The sequence below is a fragment of the Saimiri boliviensis genome, chromosome X (assembly GCF_048565385.1).
Source record: "Saimiri boliviensis isolate mSaiBol1 chromosome X, mSaiBol1.pri, whole genome shotgun sequence".
Taxonomy (NCBI): Eukaryota; Metazoa; Chordata; class Mammalia; order Primates; family Cebidae; genus Saimiri; species Saimiri boliviensis.
In genome coordinates, this window is record NC_133470.1 from 38450550 (window position 1) to 38469353 (window position 18804).

General features: G+C 41.6%; 1 protein-coding gene and 1 long non-coding RNA gene across 15 annotated transcripts in view; one reads left to right on the forward strand and one right to left on the reverse strand.

Moving 5' to 3' along the window:
* CASK (calcium/calmodulin dependent serine protein kinase) overlaps positions 1–12317 on the reverse strand; it is a 410801-nt gene extending 398484 nt beyond the window's left edge. For 5 of the 13 annotated variants that reach the window (XM_074392261.1, XM_074392262.1, XM_074392260.1 and 2 more), the window contains exon 1: positions 11637–12317. In XM_074392261.1, coding sequence (XP_074248362.1) covers positions 11637–11695 — 59 coding nt within the window. In that variant the 5' untranslated portion in view covers positions 11696–12317. The remainder of the gene's footprint in view (positions 1–11636) is intronic. The other 8 variants (XM_039475423.2, XM_039475421.2, XM_074392259.1 and 5 more) reach the window with 3 other exon arrangements.
* On the forward strand, positions 12097–17908 carry LOC141582879 (uncharacterized). Of its 2 annotated transcripts, none has more exons than XR_012515788.1 (3): positions 12097–12146; positions 13875–13958; positions 16621–17908. It is a non-coding gene; the product is annotated as an uncharacterized LOC141582879 (long non-coding RNA). The 2 variants fall into 2 exon arrangements; XR_012515787.1 differs by lacking the exon at positions 12097–12146 and adding an exon at positions 12584–13322.
* Positions 17909–18804: the final 896 nt, after the last annotated feature.

The following is an 18804-nucleotide window of genomic DNA, read 5'->3' on the forward strand; positions in this document are numbered from 1 at the left end:
TAAAAATCTGTAACTCAATACTATCTTTTCTATGTATCTAAGAGGCAATTAATTTTTTTAACTTTTTAAAAATTGTACTTTGAGTTCTAGGATACATATGTAGAAAGTGTAGGTTTGTTAGATAGATATACATGTAGGTTTGCTGCATCCATCAACCTGTCATCTACTTTAGGTATTTCTCCTAATGTTATCCTTCCTCTTGTCCCCCAACCCCCGACAGGGCCCGGTGTGTGATGTTCCCCTCCCTGTGCCCATATGTTCTCATGGATGAAGCTGGAAACCATCATTCTCAGCAAACTAACACAGGAACAGAAAATCAAACACTGCATGTTCTCACTCGTAAGTGGCAGTTGAACAGTAAGAACAATGACAGTTTTAAAAGCCTTCTTTTAAGACAGCGTCTTACTCTGTTGCCTGGCTGGAACAAAAAAACACCTCACTAGACAGTTTTTTGTTTTTTGTTTTTTTTGAGATGGAGTTTCGCTCTTGTTGCCCCAGTTAGAGTGCAGTGGCACAATCTCGGCTCACTGTAACCTCTGCTTCCTGGGTTCAAGCAATTCTCCTGCCTCTGCCTCCCAAGTAGCTGGGATTACAGGCATGTGCCACCATGCCTGGCTAATTTTTATATTTTTAGTAGAGACGGGGTTTCACCATATTAGTCAGGCTGGTCTCGAACTCCTGACCTCAAGTGATCCACCCACCTCGGCCTCCCAAAGTGTTGAGATTACAGGCATGAGCCACCATGGGAGGCCAAAGTGGGCAGATCACCTAAGGTCAGGAGTTTGAGACCAGCCTAACTAACATGGTGAAACCCTGTGTCTACTAAAAACACAAAAAATTAGCCAGGCATTGTGATGTGTGCCTGTAATCCCAGCTACTCAGGAGGCCGAAGCAGGAGAATCACTTGAACCCAGGAGGCAGAGGCTGTAGTGAGCTGAGATTGCACCATTGCACTCCAGCCTGGGCAACAAGAGTGAAACTCCATCTTCAACACACACGCGCGCGCGTGCACACACAGACACACACACACACACACACACACACACACACACCACTCTTAAATATATATATTTTTAGGCTGGGTGCAGTGGTTCACTTTTTATTTTTTATTTATTTATTTTATATATATATATTTTTTATGAATCTACAGAGGAGTGAAGGTGGGAGGCAGGTGGGAAAGGAAGCCCCCTGAGGCAGGGAAGGGAGCATGGGGGGTGAGAGGCCAGCCACCATCTGGCTCTCTTTCGTGCTGGGCTCTCTAGCCTGGGGGCAGGGGCTGTCCTGGCATTTTCTTTTTCCCTTCTTGGTTACCCTTTTCTGTTTTTTTTCCCCCTTTTTGGCTTCCTTTTCTGCATTCTTTTCTCTCATCCTCTTTCCTTATTACCTTGTTCTCTTTTTTCTTTTTCCTTTTTTTTTTTTTTTTTTTTTTGCGGAAGCATGATTTATTAGAGAGAGAGAAAGAGAAAGACAGCTCCCTCTCCCGTGCTGTGGGGGGAGGGGAACAATTTTCTTTTGCTCTTTCTTTGCTGTCTCTTGTAAGATGCCTTCCCTTTCCTTTTTCCTTCTCTCCTTTTTTTTCTTTCCTTCTTTTCATTTCTTTCTTCTAATTTTTTCTCAGTAGCATTTAGCTACCTCTGTAATCCCAGTGCTTTGGGAGGCTGAAGTGGGAGGATTTCTTGAGGCTAGGAGTTTAAGACCAGCCTGGGCAACACAGTGAGACCCTCTTTCCCTCTCTCTCTCTTATAAGTAATTTATGTGTGTGTGTGTATGTATGTGTGTGTGTGTGTGTGTGTGTGTGTGTGTGTGTGCATATGATTTAAGAAAGTTATACTTTTCTTAATATATAACTTCATTAAAATTCAGTTTTCCCTACCTGTATTCCTCTACTCCATTTTATAAATGAGGTAACAGGCCTACAAAGATAACATGAGTTACCCAAGGAGAAGACCAACAAATCATTCATGCCTCACCTCCTCTGTAAAGATTTCCCCAACTTCCTTCTCGTACTAGATGGTCACACGGTTGCTGGATTTCTCAGTTAACATACTCACTCACTCAACAACCGCCAACCAAATGTTTTACTATATGTCTCTCGGTTACCAAGTTATGCAGAGGATATGTGCATGAGTGTGTGAACAAATCATTTGAGCTTTTTGAGGCCAGAGAACTCAAGTGTTTGGGGAATAATAATGACAATAGCAATTAAAATAATAACCTTTAGGTATTTTACATAGATCATGCTATTCAATCCTCACAACAACCTTACAAGGTATATATCATTAACCATATTTTACAGATAAAGAAACTGAGGTTCAGAGAGATTAACTACCTTGCCTAAGGCCTCATAGTTAGCAATGAATGCATAAATGAACAATGAGTAAAAGCACCACTAACAATTTTACACACATGGTAGAAAAGAATGTTCATTTCACCATATTATTTATGTAATAGAGCCTGTGTTTAGCACTGGGAATGTGCACATTTGGAAATTGTTGAAACTTACGTACATAACTGCCAAAAGTAATTTGAGTATCTCAGAGACATTCTAGAAATTAAAAATACTTATGCTGCACTTTACAATCCACTAATCCATGCAAATGGTTTGTGAAGCAGCTATCATTCCTTTTATAGATAAGGAGAAAATAGCCACAATGTGCCCAAAGGTTACCAGATCAGAAGAGGGCTGCCTAACAAGCCACAGAGCCATGGCAATCCATACGTTTCGGGGAAATCACACACCAAGGGCAAGAAAAAAGGCTGAGAATTGACGATGTTTTCTAAAAACACAAATTAGAGTCTATGAAGTAGCAGTAGTATAATGGTAATCTTCACACCATGGAAGGACTAGAGAGAGACCTCTGTAACTGAATGAATATCACCATCCTTTAATTTAAGAAAACATTAAGGCCAGGCGCGGTGGCTCATGCCTGTAATCCCAGCACTTTGGGAGGCTGAGGCAGGCAGATCACGAGGTCAGGAAATCGAGATCATCCTGGCCAACATGGTAAAACCCCATCATTACTAAAAATACAAAAAAGTTAGCTGGGTGTGGTGGTGCATGCCTGTAGTCCCAGCTACTCAGGAGGCTGAGGCAGGAGAATTGCTTGAACCCAGGAAGTGGAGATTGCAGTGAGCCGAGATCACGCCACTGCACTGCTGCCTGGGTGACAGTTCGAGACTCCGTCTCAAAAAAAAAAAAAAAAAAAAAAAAAAAAAAACACCATTAAAATCTGCATGTAATTGAATAGTAATACAGTGTACTTCTATCCTAGATCTAAATATACCAAAAAACTCTAACTTCAGGATTAGAAGCCTGAAATACAGGCTCAACATAGTATATTTTGGATACTATTTAACTACATGAGAGAGAGAACAATTCTCATTCTTACCTGCAAATGATTCAAATACTCAAAACAATGATTACAAAGCAGAAAGGAAAAAAAAAAGTGTATTAAAAGAAATCACAAAGATTGGGGAGAAAACAATGTACAACAGCCCAGTAATAAATAGAATACAAGAAGCTGAATGAAATAACATGCACTTAGATACCAAAAAACTGGCTTAAGTACAATGAAGCAATCATTTCTTATTGTGAATGGATGTGGACAACCAAAAATAGCCAATGAACAAATTTAGTTAGGAGGTGATGGGAGGAGGAATGTGAAAGGAGAGGAGAGTACTACACTCATCCAACTTGGACAAAAACCCTCGAGGCAAGAAAGAATTCAGTTTCCTATAGTAGAAAGATATAAGACAGTAACAATGGTTTGACAAATGCCAAGAACTTAAAGTAAACGTGAAGTATCTAAAATTTACTTTGTCACTTCATGAAAGGCTTCCGTTTAACTGACAGTCACGCACAAGCTTGGGAATGAAAAGGACATAATCTAAGGAAAACCAAACGATTTTACCTAAAAGCCTGCCATCAGAAATCTGCAAAACATGATTACAGTGAAAAAGAAATCTACTTTGTTTTTCTCCTAAATATGTTGGTTCTGAGATAGATTTACAGAGAGATGGTATAAAATTACTAGGATCCACAGAAAAGAAGCCAGACCTAGCTTTTCAGACACATCATGAATTGAATATTAAACATGATATTCATTTTGATAAGTGCTTTAAATTGTCTCTCCGTTACAGCCACGCCTGTTCTTAGTCCTCAGAGTATATTGGCATTTTATATTATCGATCCTCCTCCCCACTTTTAAACTTTTGTGCATTCCCTAATCCTGACTCTTCTAACTCTATGAGTTATACTCCAAACCACGAGCCCTAGTGCAGTCAACCCCCAAGAACTCATTCACTCAGTTTTTACTTCCACACAGATGACTGCCAAATTTTCACTGCCATTCCACACCTCTCACCCAAATTCCAGTTCAGTATTTCCAGCAATGTACAATTACAAATGGCTTGCACTCAATCCAAAGCCAAAGTAACAATCCATATGAGAGAACACTGGACAGCAGTTAAAGAGGAGACAGAGACAGACAGATATGACAAGATTGTCAGATAGCTACTATTATTAATGAAAAATAAATACTGCGGCATAGTATACAAATGTGATCTCATTTTTAAACAAAAAGCTTCCAGAAAGATGTAGAAGACACTGAAGAATGGTTACCTCTAGAGAATGGTGATATGGATGGTAGGAAAATGGAGACAGAGTCACTTCTTATCTTTGTATCGTCTTGGGAGACCAAGGCAGGTGGATCACCTGAGGTCAGGAGCTCAAGACCAGCCTGGCAAAATCCCGTCTCTAGTACAAATACAAAAATTAGCCAAGCACGGTGGTGCATGCTTGTAGTCCCAGCTAGTCAGGAGGCTGAGGCAGGAGAATTGCTTGAACCTGGGAGGCAGACACTGCAGTGAGCCAAGATTGTGCCACTGCACTCCAATCTGGGAGACAGAGTGAGACTCCATCTCAAAAAAATAAAATAAAATAAAATAAAATTCACTATGTGCATCATTACTTTTATAATTTACTATATGAAAACTAGTTAATTAATAAAGAAAAGTAACACGAAATTATTAAATCTCAAATGTTGGAAATATACATTAACTTCAAAACAAACTAGCTTCAAAATAAAATTTTCCCAGGGTAGAAGTCAGAGACTCTATACTGACTTGGGCTCTACAACCAATACCATAGTGGCCCCAGGACAGAAAGAAAGGAAAGCAAATTCTGTAGCATCTTAAATCCTATAGCATAAATCCAGAGCCATATTTGGTGTTCTGGAATCTTCACTGTCAGTTGCCACTACAAAATAAAACCAAAAATATAAGAACAGCACATCCCATCAGCTTGTCAGCTGTGGTCAGGTACCTGCTCTGCAGCAGTAACTCGGTGTCTTAGATTATTTAAGGTATACAATGCTGGCGAACAGCTAGAAGCTCACAGACTCAGCAGATGCAGCTCACTACATGGTTTTCAGAATCAGAGAGAACAATTTCCGTATTTTTATCACAGGATACAGGAATAACTACCCTGTGGAAAACACTCCACCCCACTCCCAACAAATATCTACCTCTGAAACCTTATTACTTCTGGTTTGGCAAGTTAGGAGTAATTAACTATCCTGTCTGTTGGGGCTGGGAAATGGAAGAAAAAACTTGCAGAGTAAAAAGGGTAGAGAAAGTTCCAAAACAAATTATATATTTTGGACAGATGGCCAAGAAGTCTGTATTTCCATTGCTAAACAATACATAGATTTACCAGTTAGTTTGGTAACAAATGGTGATGTTTCATTAAAGAGAAAGAAAGAAAGAAAGAAAAAAAAAAACAGATGAAAGAATGAATAGTATATGAAACCTCTACTGAAGAGGTAAGAAATTTAACCAGAAAGTCAAACAACTAAAATTTGCAGCATAGAAACTCTAAAAATGAAGACATGTGTCTTTAAGAAAACCCAATGCAGTATTTTCACAACTTGAATTAGCAGCAGAATGCAGCATGAAATGAATAGACCGTGAAACCATGTTGGAATCCACGTGATTTTGGGTGAATTACTGAACACCCCCTCTGAATTTCAGTGTTCTCTGTAAAATGGGTACCATAATACATGCAAAATGCCTAACATTAGAGGGATAAATGTCAATTCCCTTTATAAAGTAAGCTTTAAGTTATAAAAGTTTTTTAAACAACCTTATGTCAAAGTTCCTTTAAATGCAATGCTCCTACCACATTTAAAATGTGAAAACATTTACAAAAATGTAATAATTCAAGAATAATCTGAAGAAGCAAGGTATACCTGCTTCTTTAATTGATTGAGTAGAACTACAGCTGGCAACAGAAGAATTTTCAGTTTAAAGGAAATATCCAGGAACACAATTTAGGGACATTTGAGATGTAGTTCATCAGGCGAAACCATTGCAGATACAAGGAAAAAAATGGAGGGAGCTGAACTGCATATGTCAAGTACATAGAAGCATGTTACAGTCATAAAAATTAAGGGAGTCCACAGGAAGTATTTATGAAGACAACTTCAAATAACACACCCTAAAGCAATCTGTAAAAAGCAGACATAAAGAGACTCAAGAAGGTTGTACACATGCAGAAAAGCAACGGAGTAGCTCTGTTCCCCCTCCAACTGATCCCAGAATCAAATTCCGTCATCAGGAATCAATATTGCTTCCCTACTCTCAAGGAGGCCTGATAGCTGTAGGATACACACCCTGTGTTCAGTTTTTCCTCTGTAGAAGTACAGCTTAATTGCCATGGCTTGCATTCTTTTTGGGCTACCAACAATTTAGCTGCTGATCATTTCTTTTACCTTGTTACTTGGCTGTCACTGTGATCATGCACTTCTTTCATGATCACTGGTATTTTTGGAATATCTACTCGTTTCTGGAAAATTCTTGGTTCCTCAGGCAAACACTTGATCTTTTCCTAACATTAAAAACTAGTTTACCAACAATGCCTAGTTAAAATTTCCAGGAAATATTTTTTTCAACATGATGTACGGTATTAGAAACTCAAATCACTGCTTGAATCAATAAATGTGAAAGCCATAGTAATTAGTAAAAATTAGTAAAGCTGAATTTATCTGTATGCTGAATTATATACTTTACATATTATTAATCCAGTATTTACATAAAGACTGCATTAACTCAATTCTCTGGCTAACAGCATTACCGGAATCACAAGTATGTAATTTAAAGCATACCAGCAACTTAACCGTACTCTTTTAATAGAGTATGTGTACAAACACAATCCATACTAAACTGATAAATTTCTTAATATTAAATCAAGCCATTAGAGTGGAAAAACATCATCAACTGTTATTGAAGCAATCCTTGTTCTGTGTTGTTCCAAACATCAGACAATCGCCATGTTAGCATTAGATGAATGTCATAAATCAATGTGGATCTTAAAATGCCCAAGAAATCAAAGCCAAACACAAGCTAAAACTAAATTCTTACACAATAAGGCTGAGAAACACAAGTACGTAGAAGACAAAATCCACGTTTTGGCCATTTAGCTTCAATACCTTCCAAAAAGAGTTTATTCTACTTTGTAAAAATTGCAAGCCTCTGAAAAGCCAGTCCCAAAATATTACATACATAATCTAAGGTTTAAGCCAATGACTCCCCATCATAGCTGCACATGAGAATCACATAGAGAGCTTTAAAAAATGCCGGTGACCACGACCCACTACCAGAAACGCCGATTTCACTGCTTTGACACAGGACTCTGGCATTGATCTTTTTTAAAAGCTCCCCTGATGATTCTAATATGCAGCCAGGTGGAGAACCACTACTTTAAACTAATACAGGCGCTTGAGACAATAATTGCTCTGAGGTTGATAAACGTGCTTTTTTGCCTTTTAATGAGATTTTATTAAAACTACTCAACTCATTTCACAGCTAATGAAAGGCTGTTACATTGCAGGCACTGTGTTAATGGAGAAAGATGTGTAAGAAACATACCCTGCCCTCAAGAAGCTCCTTAATAGTGAACTAGAGAGATCCATAAATAAGTAACTGTAATTAAATATAAGTGCTCTCGAGGTGTAAGCAAATGCCTCACAAAGTTGCATGTGATCCTTGAGCAAGGGTCATGCTACATCATTCCAATTTTAGTATATGTCCTACCAGAGCAGGAATATCAGAAGCTACAGGTTACTAAATACCAGGGCAAATACTCAGCCAACACAAGGTAAAAATGGTATAAATGGTGTACATTCTCTTTCACAGCCACTGCTGTACCAAGAAAGTAGGCATTTTTCTATGTTTTAATTTGGATGAATTGACTTAAATTTCCTTCATGTAGTATTACTAGCTGTACACTTACAATTGTAAAAGATACACTATAATGATCATGACATAAAAATTAGTCATTAACCTGTATTTGCATAATGCCTTTCTTTTCCAGTAATTGCTACATTTTATTTGCTAAAACAAGAAGTTTTGGGACTACGATAAGGTCCTATTATTGGAGATTTGTTTCAGTCATCTGAAAGGCAATTACATAGAAAATGTTACAGAAACAACAGGCATTCAAAGGAGTTTCTGCAGGATTTTCAAAAATGAGAAACACAGGGAAAAGAGTTTTAATTTTTAAAAAGGGAAATGGCATCCTTCCAATATTTGTAAAGAATCAGGCACATGTTCCCTCAAAGATAGCTTTAACAAGGGTAAAGGCTGCAGCCACTGGAAAGAAAACATATTCCAAATAATGATCTTATATTTCAAAACCTCATTAACTCTGTAAGTTGTCTTTCTCAACAGGGGCAGGGAGGGGGGGAACACATTGAAAGGTCTAAATTAAATGAGAACTTTCATTTATGCCATCCAGTAAGGCCAAGTACACAGTGGATAAATGAGTAGGTGGTTGGGTAGGTAGAGGAGTGAGTGGGTGATCAATTAGTCTTGAAAAGTGCAATGTATTTTAAAGTACCTTAGTAAAAATTTAAAACTATTAAGATCTAGTGGTGAAAAACAATTTGTGATACTAATTTGCTATAAAAGAAAATCAAAATTCCACAGAACTTGGATAGAAATCAATAAAAAGGTTTTCAGTACATGCAAACATCTTCAAGGCTTTTCTGTTCAAATTCAGAGGTGAACAAATTCTAAATTAAAAATATATGCTGTCAAGGGAAATCTCAAGCTAATTTCAATTTCCATATCGATATATACTAAGACAATTTACCAGAGAAACCTTCAACCTTTACTCAGGTTGAGGAACACTATTACTACATTATTTAACAATAAGACTAGCTCGAATTCATTATTTCATGTAATGGCATTTTATAATTGGCACTGACCAAGTCAGATTTTGTACGATATGAATGAGATTTCACAGTTCATAGTAGTTAAGATAGCCATAGAATACCTATCACCTCAAAATTAGCTTGCTGCCCCTCTTTATGCAGCTCTGAAACAGCCAGAAAAGATGAATTTTCTTCTCCCAGGGGTGTTTACTGAAAATATTCTATCAATTACAAATCAGAGGAATCCTGACGGTTAATGTGATGATGACCATTTCTTTTTGATATCCAAAGAGATCACATCGTCATCCTTCCCGACTTTAAGGAATCAGAACTAGTTATCAAAACTGATTCAGTGATGGCTATTTTCCATCTTTACAATATAATTAACATTTTAATCTCACATTTTCCAATTATGAATTGCTAGTTTATTTACATCAACTATAACTAAGATGCAACAAACATCATTCACCCACACATACAGTCATTGGGAGGCTTTTGGAAAACACCTAATTTACCTTCACTGGGTGCTCTTAAGAATAAGGAAACCAAGGAGATTTTTGAGACATTTTTCTCTCCAAAACTGTGCTATTCACATGTGGGTACTGAGCACCTGAAACGTGGCTGGTCAGACTGGGAAATGGAATTTTGAATTTTATTTAATTTTCATTAATTAAAATTTAAATTTAGAAAAAGACACTTGATTCGGTTATTGGAAAACTTTTATATATACTGGGAACCACTTGGGTATGTGAATCTACTTTTGCAAATGCAAATTTTATGAAACCTAAATACAGATCAAGAATTTCTAATGAAATTTAGCTTAGTGTCAGAATTGAGATGTGCTGTTAGTGTAAAACACACACTGGAATTTCAAAGAGTATAAAAAATATAAAATATTTCATTAATATTTTTTCATATTGATTACATGTTGAAATGTTGTTTCAATCTACTGGGTTAAATAAAATATTTTATTAAAATTAATCACACCTCTTTCTTTTTATTAAATGTGGCTACTAGAAAATTTTAAATTACAAATGTGGCTCATAATACAGCTTTTGGACAGTGCTGTTCCAAAACACTCCCACAACCACTTTAACAGGACACATTTGGATACTTTCCTTTTAACAGTCTGGCTGATCATGTAACAATAGGGCAAGGAGTAACATGTCCTCATATCAATTGTGTCTGAGTAAAGTGTGTAGCAAGCTCTATCCACAATTTCACCATGAGAGGCAACATTGTAATACCTCAAAATGGAAAGAAAAGGAAACAAATTAGCACTCGAATTTGAAATTGAGTACTGCAGACAACTTAAAAGAGATAGGGCCAACTGCTCTAAGGTCTTGGTTTTAGTTCCCAACTGTGGACCTTAAAATAGACAATAAAGCACCGCTTCCAAAAAAAAAAATATTTCAATGGTAGCTCTAGCGATCCTTATTAAGCCACAGAAAACACGCTGTGTTAGGAAATCAAGTTCAGATTGCCAGCATTTCCTTCACAAGCAAATTAGCAGGATTGTGCTCTTGGAATACTGTTTGACAAGAATGAAAAGGAAACTATTCAAAATAGATTTAAGGAATGGACAATTAGATGAGGAACTGCAGATTTAATTCTCAATCAGCACTGTGATTAATCTGATTCCCTGCTTTTCCCTAGTGTAATTATACAACACAGATGAAAGGATGAGCATTTGGACTGTCAGTTCTATATTCTAGACCAGCCCGGTGACTCAAAGCAGACGGCTCTACCATGCTAACCATCATCCCAACAACAGTCTAGGGGAGCCTCGAGCACTGATTGAACAGTCATTGCATAACGAGGCATTAAAAATTCGAATGCCCCCAACTCTTTCCACGTTCATGTACACCAGGGGGGAATTTGCTGAAACTGAACGCACCCCGTCTTAAATGACCCCTTCCAATCCGGGCATGGGGTGTACACAAAGGCATCTGTCTAATATCCTGCACAATAGACACACACCCCACAACTAAAACCTTGGACTATCTCTCTCTCTCTCTCTCTCTCTCTCTCTCTCTCTCTCTCCACACAAGCAAAGGAAATGCAAGCTGCTCTTTTCAAAAACGTTGTATGGTACATGCAAGGTAACAATAACCCTAACTGAAGCAACTATAAAATCGGTTGTGCCACGTCCCTGTGCAACCGTCAGATAAAATGCAGGCAGCCGGCCTCACGCCTTACGGGGTGGCCAACCTAGGTTCGTTGGCCTCAATGGATCGCTGAGAAGCCCAAGGCCCCCGCCTGGCAGGAGCTCCAGGTATACGTCTATAAATACTCCAGGATGAGGAGGACGAGAGGGGAAAAGGGGAGGGAGGGCAGGGGGCAGGCCCTGAGCGGGTGCGGGAAGACCGGGGTATCACTGAAATGCATTTTTCCACACTCCCGCTCCCTCGCGTGGAGACTCACTTGCCGATCACCTCGCACAGCTCGTACACATCCTCGAACAGCACGTCGTCGTCGGCCATGGTCCGGAGGGGATAGCGGCCGCAGCGTGGAGGGCTTCGAAAACGGGGGTGGGGGCGCCCAAGAGCTCAGTGCCCAGCCCCGGGCTCGCCTCCTCCCCTCAGGACCCGCGAGCCCTCGGCGCCGAGGACGCTCGAGTGGGGCCGCGAGGCCCAGAGACTCAGAGACTGCGGCGCCTTCCTCTGCGGGCTACCGCCCCGGCGCGGGCGGCGGGGCCGGGGCGCGGGAGCGAGGGCGGCCCGGGCCCGGCGCCGCCCGCCCGCCCGCTGCTCCTCGCGCTGCTCGGGCCGCGCTGCCCGGCGTGCGGATCCTCGGGGACCGCGCGGCGTCCCGCTCTCGGCTCGTCAGCCCGCGCGGGCTGCGAGGCCGCGACCGCTCCCTCTGTCCGAGACCTGCTCCGTCGCGTCGCGGAGCAGCTCGGGCTACAGAGGGGGCCGCGGCAAGACCACGGAGGTAGGATCGTCGCGGAGGGAGGTGGCGGCGGCTGATCGGCGCTGGGGACCAGGAGGCGGTGGCAGAGACGCTCCCTCCTCTTTCTCCTCCTCCTGCAGCCGCCACCACCCGCCCAGGAGTGGTGGGGGGGGCTTCGCGGGACCGGCGCTCTGTGCGGGCGGGAGCCGCGGCTGCTGCCTTCTGCTCCGCCCCTCAGCCTCAGCAGCCGACCGACTCGGCAGCCCCGCACACCCGCCTCGCGCAGACACGCCCTCCTCCCCCGCCGGCGGCGCCGCTTCCATTACCACAGGCCCCGCCCACTCCAGCCCGTCGGGAGGCGGCGGCCCCGTGAAAGGGGAGCGGCCTGAGCGGCGCATGCGCGCGGCGCCGGTCGCGTCACGGCGAAAGGGCGGGCACTGGGATTCTAGAGGGCGCGGAGGGTTGGCGAGTGGGGCGCGCCGGCTGCAGCTGCTGAGGTGGGGCTGGTTGGGGTAGTCGCCTCCGCGCTTGCCGCGACCAAGCCGCGAAAGAGGATGGAGACAAAAGGTCCACGGCTGCACGCTCGTTGTCCGGCAAGAGGCACGGGACTCCGGCCGTTACCCCTTCTTTTGTAATCTCAGGGAGCCTTTCCCAGTTTTTTGTCGGGAAAAGAGGCAGGGAAAGGGTGCGAATGAATGAGAAGGCTAAAAGAGAGGTAGAGAGAGGTTGTCACTGAAGCCGTGCTTCGCAGCGGTTGCTTTTAGTGCCACCCTGTCATTCCTTAATGAAGACTAGGGCTGGGGTAAGGATAGGTCGTCCCATAAAAGGACTAGACAAAAACTGCCTAGGAAGGTGTGCGACAGCAGCACACGGTCATCTATGGAGACAGCTTCTCCCACGTTCTGGCCCAAATTCAGCGAATACCTATCCAGCACTTACCCTCACTGGAGACAACCTAGAGAGAAACCAGGAAGGCAGGGGCAAACTGCGACTTTAAGCTCCTTTGTATATTGCCCCCAAACTCCCAACACCTACTCTGCTCTCTATACTTCCTATAAATGTTAGACTTGTCAGGAACAAAATGCAACTAGAGGGAGTGCAGGCACAGGAGCAGCCAGGGAGTGGGGTTCTGGGTGTTGCCGCTGTGCTAGGTTGCATTCAAAATGAAGATTTCTGTTCAACTGAGCATGTGCGGAATGAGCCAACGCCATCAGACAGGTATATGCCTCAGTTGAAGACCAATAGAGTCTTTGTTCTTCCGCACAGCAAAAGTGCCCAATTAGTTCATAAGTCAGTTTCCAGAAATCGTCTGGCAAATTTCTCAGTGAGGTAATTTTTTCAAGAAAATTATTTATTAGTACCAAAGTGGAGGGGGTGATGTGGAGACTCACAAACCCCTGACCACTCCCTCAAAAGGCTGAGAGATTTGCCTGCTAAGGATTTGAGTACTAAACCTTTTTTAAAAAAACATGCAGACCAGAGGACAAGCGTAATTGCACATGGTTTTCCTCCTTTCTCAGAGAGCCTGTGCATTCCCTAGAGAAGGGGGCTTTGGAACTTAGGAAACATTATCTCCTTTAAGGGTCCAAGAGTTAACACAAGTTGGCATGTCCAGCTCGTGCCCTATGAATAAGGTGTCACTCTATTCTGCCCTGAAGTGTCCAGGAACCCTCTCAAGTCACCTTGTCAGCTTCACTTCTTTTCCCCAGCCCAAGACTAAGCTATACCAAGCCTTGTCAACTTCATTTTGGGGTTTGTTATCTTCCACAGGGACCTATGCTCAGAGGCAGAAAAGGACGATTATAAAGGAAAACAAAAGAAAGTGGAAGTGAAAAAAAGGAAACGATTGTAAAGGTAAGCAATGCTCTGCTCATAGAATCACAGCTAGTTTGGATCTGGAAAGAGCCTCCGAGGTCAGCTGGTCCAATTCCCTCACTTACAGATGGGAAAATGTGGTGGTTGCTCTCCCAAAAGCCATCCCATCCCTCTCCCCCACCACAGGGTAGCAGCTCTAGGCTTGAGGTGAGATTGTAACCATCTTAGCTGGAGAGGTGGACTCTGATTAATTAAACTAAAACATGCAGCGCCCTTGCCATGGCGATAACCCTAATTTAATCAGCTTTTGGCATTCCCTGGTCACAGGCTTTGAGTGGTTCGAGGTCTGCCAATCAGCACAAAGCTCAGGACTTTTTCCTTCTAATCTGAACTTACATCTCCCAGTTCCCAGCGTGATATTTAGTCATACAGAAACACTCTGCTATACACATCCCTCAGAAGTTGTACCATGTATAATGACTAGAGGTAGATCCTCTCTGCTTCAGGGACTAAAATAACCAAACCTTTTAAACTAATTTTTCTCTGGGTGTCTTCCAAAAATTCAATACTGTTCAAACAAATAAGCCCATGTATTAGGGGGTCAGGTGTCAATAATTTAGTTCTGTTTCATTTCCACAAAGAAAATGTTCAAGTAAGTGCTTCTATTAGATTGTGTTCAGATGTCAGTAACTGTATATTCAGCTAACAGTGGTTTAAACAAATGCAAGCGGGCCAGGTGCACTTTTCCATGTAGCAAGGAGCCTGGAGATGTGTGGTTACTAACATTGATCAGCTATTCGACTGCGTCGTCAGTGACCTTGGTTTATTTGTTCCACTCTGCCATCCTTGTAATGTTAGCATCTCATTCTCAGGCTTGTATTATCATCACGAGATGGCTGCCACAATTTCAGACATTAAAGGCAGGAAGTAGGAGGGCAGTAAGGACAAGAGAGGCCTTTCTGCTCCCTCTCTCATTTATTAAGGAAAGAAAATATCTTTTTCCCATCTCATGGGCCAGGACAGAGTCACACACAGCAACTCTTACCTGCAAGGGAAGCTGAGGACATGGGTATTTGTCTTCTCTTGCCTCCTCTTGGGAGGCAGACAAGGGAGAAGTAGGGGAAAAATAGGCTTCAGCAGCAGGCTGGAGTGCAGTGGCACAATCTTAGCTCACTGCAACCTCCACCTCCTGGGTTCAAGTGATTCTCCTGCCTCAGCCTCCCGAGTAGCTGGGATTACAGGTGCCTGCCACCATGCCAGGCCAATTTCTGTATTTTTAGTAGAGGTGGGGTTTCACCATGTTGGCCAGGCTATTCTCAAACTCCTGACCTCAAGTGATCCTTCCTCCTTGGCCTCCCAAAGTGCTGAGCCACCGTGTTTGGCTGATTTCTAATACTAGGAAAATTACCAATAAAACAGTTCTACATCTTCATCATAATGTAGATATACCTCTAGTATATAACTAATGGGCCTGTTAAAAAATCAGAAACATCTAAAACCCCACAAGGGTGAAGTTGCTGCTAAACAAATTTGATTCTCAGATGTCAGTGCAAATTTTCAGTGACTTTGAGGTCTTGGACTTTCCTCACAACTGCATTAGACATTCTCAGGTTGTCAGGCTCCCACATCATTTCAGCATGACACAGATATACAAGGGAAACACACACTCCAGAGAAATATTAGCACGAGGGCCACACACAGAGGTGAGTGTGACACTGGGCTAATTTAGGCAATTTACAGTTCAGCCTTACTCTGTAGTGTGATCGTTTCAAGATATAAATTATTACTGAATTAATGAATAAAATTAAGAATGGCACTGTTCTCAACTGGAGTAGTTATTGCCTCATGATATAAACAGGATGTTCTAAGCTAAAGTGAAAGACAACCCCCCTCTCTCCAGAAAGAGCTATATATATTAGACTTATACTCTGATAACATTTTGCAAATGATTTTATATTTATTCAATGAATGTCTGTTTAGCCATAGGGGCTGTAGCTGAAAATGGTCCCTGCACTCTCTGGACTTTATTCTAAAAGAAAACACATTGTTGGCAAGCAATTACATTGAAGAGTGATGTTTGTTAGGGTTTGGGAAGTACAGGGAGCAAATATTGAGAGGATTTATGGGTTTGGGGAAGGCCCAATTGAAAAAAATGTTTAGACCAAGACTAAAGAAAGTATAGAAATTAATCAGGTGAATGAGTAGGGGCCAGTTGATTCTCGGTAGAGAAAACAACATTTGTGAAGTCTTGAAGGTGAGCAAGAATATGCTCTTCTAGAAAAAGAACATGCTCTTTTGGAGAAGTAAGTCATGGCTAGATCATAGCCTATAAGAAGAAAGAGGCAAGAGGGAGTCAGAGAAATAGGCAGGGGCCAGATAATGAGAGGGAGCAATTGCCATTTTAAAGAGTTTACTCACTGAAAGATTGCAGATTTCAGTGGTACTAGAGTCTTATGCGTAGACTGAGTTCCCTGAAAACCCCATGCATGAACAGAATTCTGCTTTTAAGTAATTATTCCCTTTGCATTGGGTGCATGTTGTTCTCTCCCTTAGTTACTTTTAAAAATCCAGATACTTCTATGGTAAATATGAAATCCTTTAAATGGTTTCAGCAGACACTGTAGGTGCTCCATCCAAATTCCTTCGGATCCCCTTTGCTATTTCTGTGTGCCTTGACTTCAGTGTATTTTTGCTTCCAAAGCCCATGCCTGTGACTCCAGAGGACTTTCTGGAAGCTACTGGAATCATTTTGCCCACGTGGAAGTGCCTGGGAGTTTAGGTTTCCCCCATCCAGTGATTAGCTGTTAGCCAATATCCCATAGCGCAAGAATATGAAAGCCTTTATTGGGGAAGAGGGGACAACTCTGAGGGGTTACTTACACTCTAGAGGTCCTCTGTGTGATCAGGCTGAAGCTACCCTTCCCAGGACTTTGCCTGAAATCCAACCGTTTTTTGGTTCCCTTTCCTACTTCTCTCATTAATGACGAAGTTTCTCCTGAAAGCACTTCCTCACTAAATCACTTGCTCGTGAATACCCTATCAGGACCAGCTTTTGGGAATCCATCCTAAGACAATGGTGTTTCTCCAAGTGATAACTGCATCAGAATCACCTGGAAGCTTATGAAAAATGCTAAAAATGTTGATTCCTGGGCCCCACCCAAGACATACTGAACCTGAATCTCCTGGAACATGTTGCAGGGATGTGTATTTTTATGAGCTCTGCAAGTAAGTCTAGTACACCTAAAAATTAAGAACCACTGTTCTAACACTGGCTGCTGAATAAGCTCACTGGAAACAAGGATCCAGGGCTGATCTCATCACTAGGTTGGAGAAGACATAAGAAATGCAAAAGAGCACTCCAGGGAGCAGAAGAGGACCTGACTACAAATGTGTTTCCTTCCCCATTTCTTCTGGTGCCAGTCCTGTAAACCTCTGTCTAAAGATTCATTTTGTGTGGTATATATACATACATATGTATACACACACAGTGGAATATTATTCAGCCATAAAAAAATGAAATCAATTCTTTTGCAGCAACATGTATGGAACTGGAAGCCATTGTCTTATGTGAAAAACTCAGAAACAGTCAAATACAGCATGTTCTCACTTATAACTCAGAGCTAAACAATGTGTGCACATGGACATGGCATATAGAGTAATAGACATTGGAGACTCAGAAGGGTGAGAGGAGGTCAGGGATGAGAAATTACTTAATGAATACAATGTACATTGTTCAGCTGATGGTTATGCTAAAAGCCCAGACTTCGCCACTATATAATGTATCTATGTAACAAATTGTACTAGTACCATACAAATAAAAATGATTCATTTTGCCCTCCTTTCTTTAATATCAATGAATAAGTCACTAAAAACTTTTGACAGTGGAAACAATATTGCCTTTGGAAACAGCACAGTGTCACTGTACACTGAACATGTGGTTTAAAAGTCAACAAAAATATATCCAGTCACAGAACCATTTATGATCGCGAATACTCACTGGCCTCCTGGGGACTCAACACTATGCTAAATGCTAACCAGGATTGCATTAGTCAGGATTCTTTGAGTTGCAAGTGAAAGAAAACTCAAACAACATTAAAAATACAAAGAATCTATTGGTTCATATAATTGAAAATCGAGATGTATGCTAGCTTCAAGTGAGGCTTGATCCAGGACTCAAATTATATCACTGAAGATTCACTTTCTTCCAGTCTCAACATTATGCATTCTGTGGTATTGGCTTTATCCTTAGGTACAGCAAGGTAGCTCCCAGAGCTCCAAGCACTCCCTTTGAGGTAGCACACCAGCTGCCACTGTTTCAGACTTCATCTCCTTATACATCTAGGACAAGAGAAAAGGGGTCTTATCCAATAGATCCTGCCAATGTTGTAGGATTCACTCTCTTTCATCAGCTTGATAGTGGGGCACATGATTATCCCGGGACCAATCAATGTAGCTGGGGAATGAGAATCACTGAATAACTTAACTAATCAGGGTTAAGTTAAGAAGGGCAGAATGAATGGTGGGAAGGCTCCCTATTCTCCTAGTCATCCAGACACTGGTATTGGCTTTGTCTTAGTACTTTATTTTTTTCTACGTGTTCAGCTAGTCACCACACCCTGTCAATTTTGTCTTTCAAAATTTCATTTAGATCCTCCTTTCTTTTCCCTTTCTTCAGTCCAATCCACTTCCCCATCAACCCATACTAAAATGTCACTTCATTTTACTAACTGGGCCCCTCCCTTCAACTGTTTGTCCTATACTACTCACCCTGAGGAGGCTCAATTCACGTCCATGAGAGAGGATTCTCAGCATCTAGAACAAAGCCTAATGTGTAGTAATTGCTCTAAAGGCATTTGTTGAATGTTGAATAATTGAGTGGCTTTAT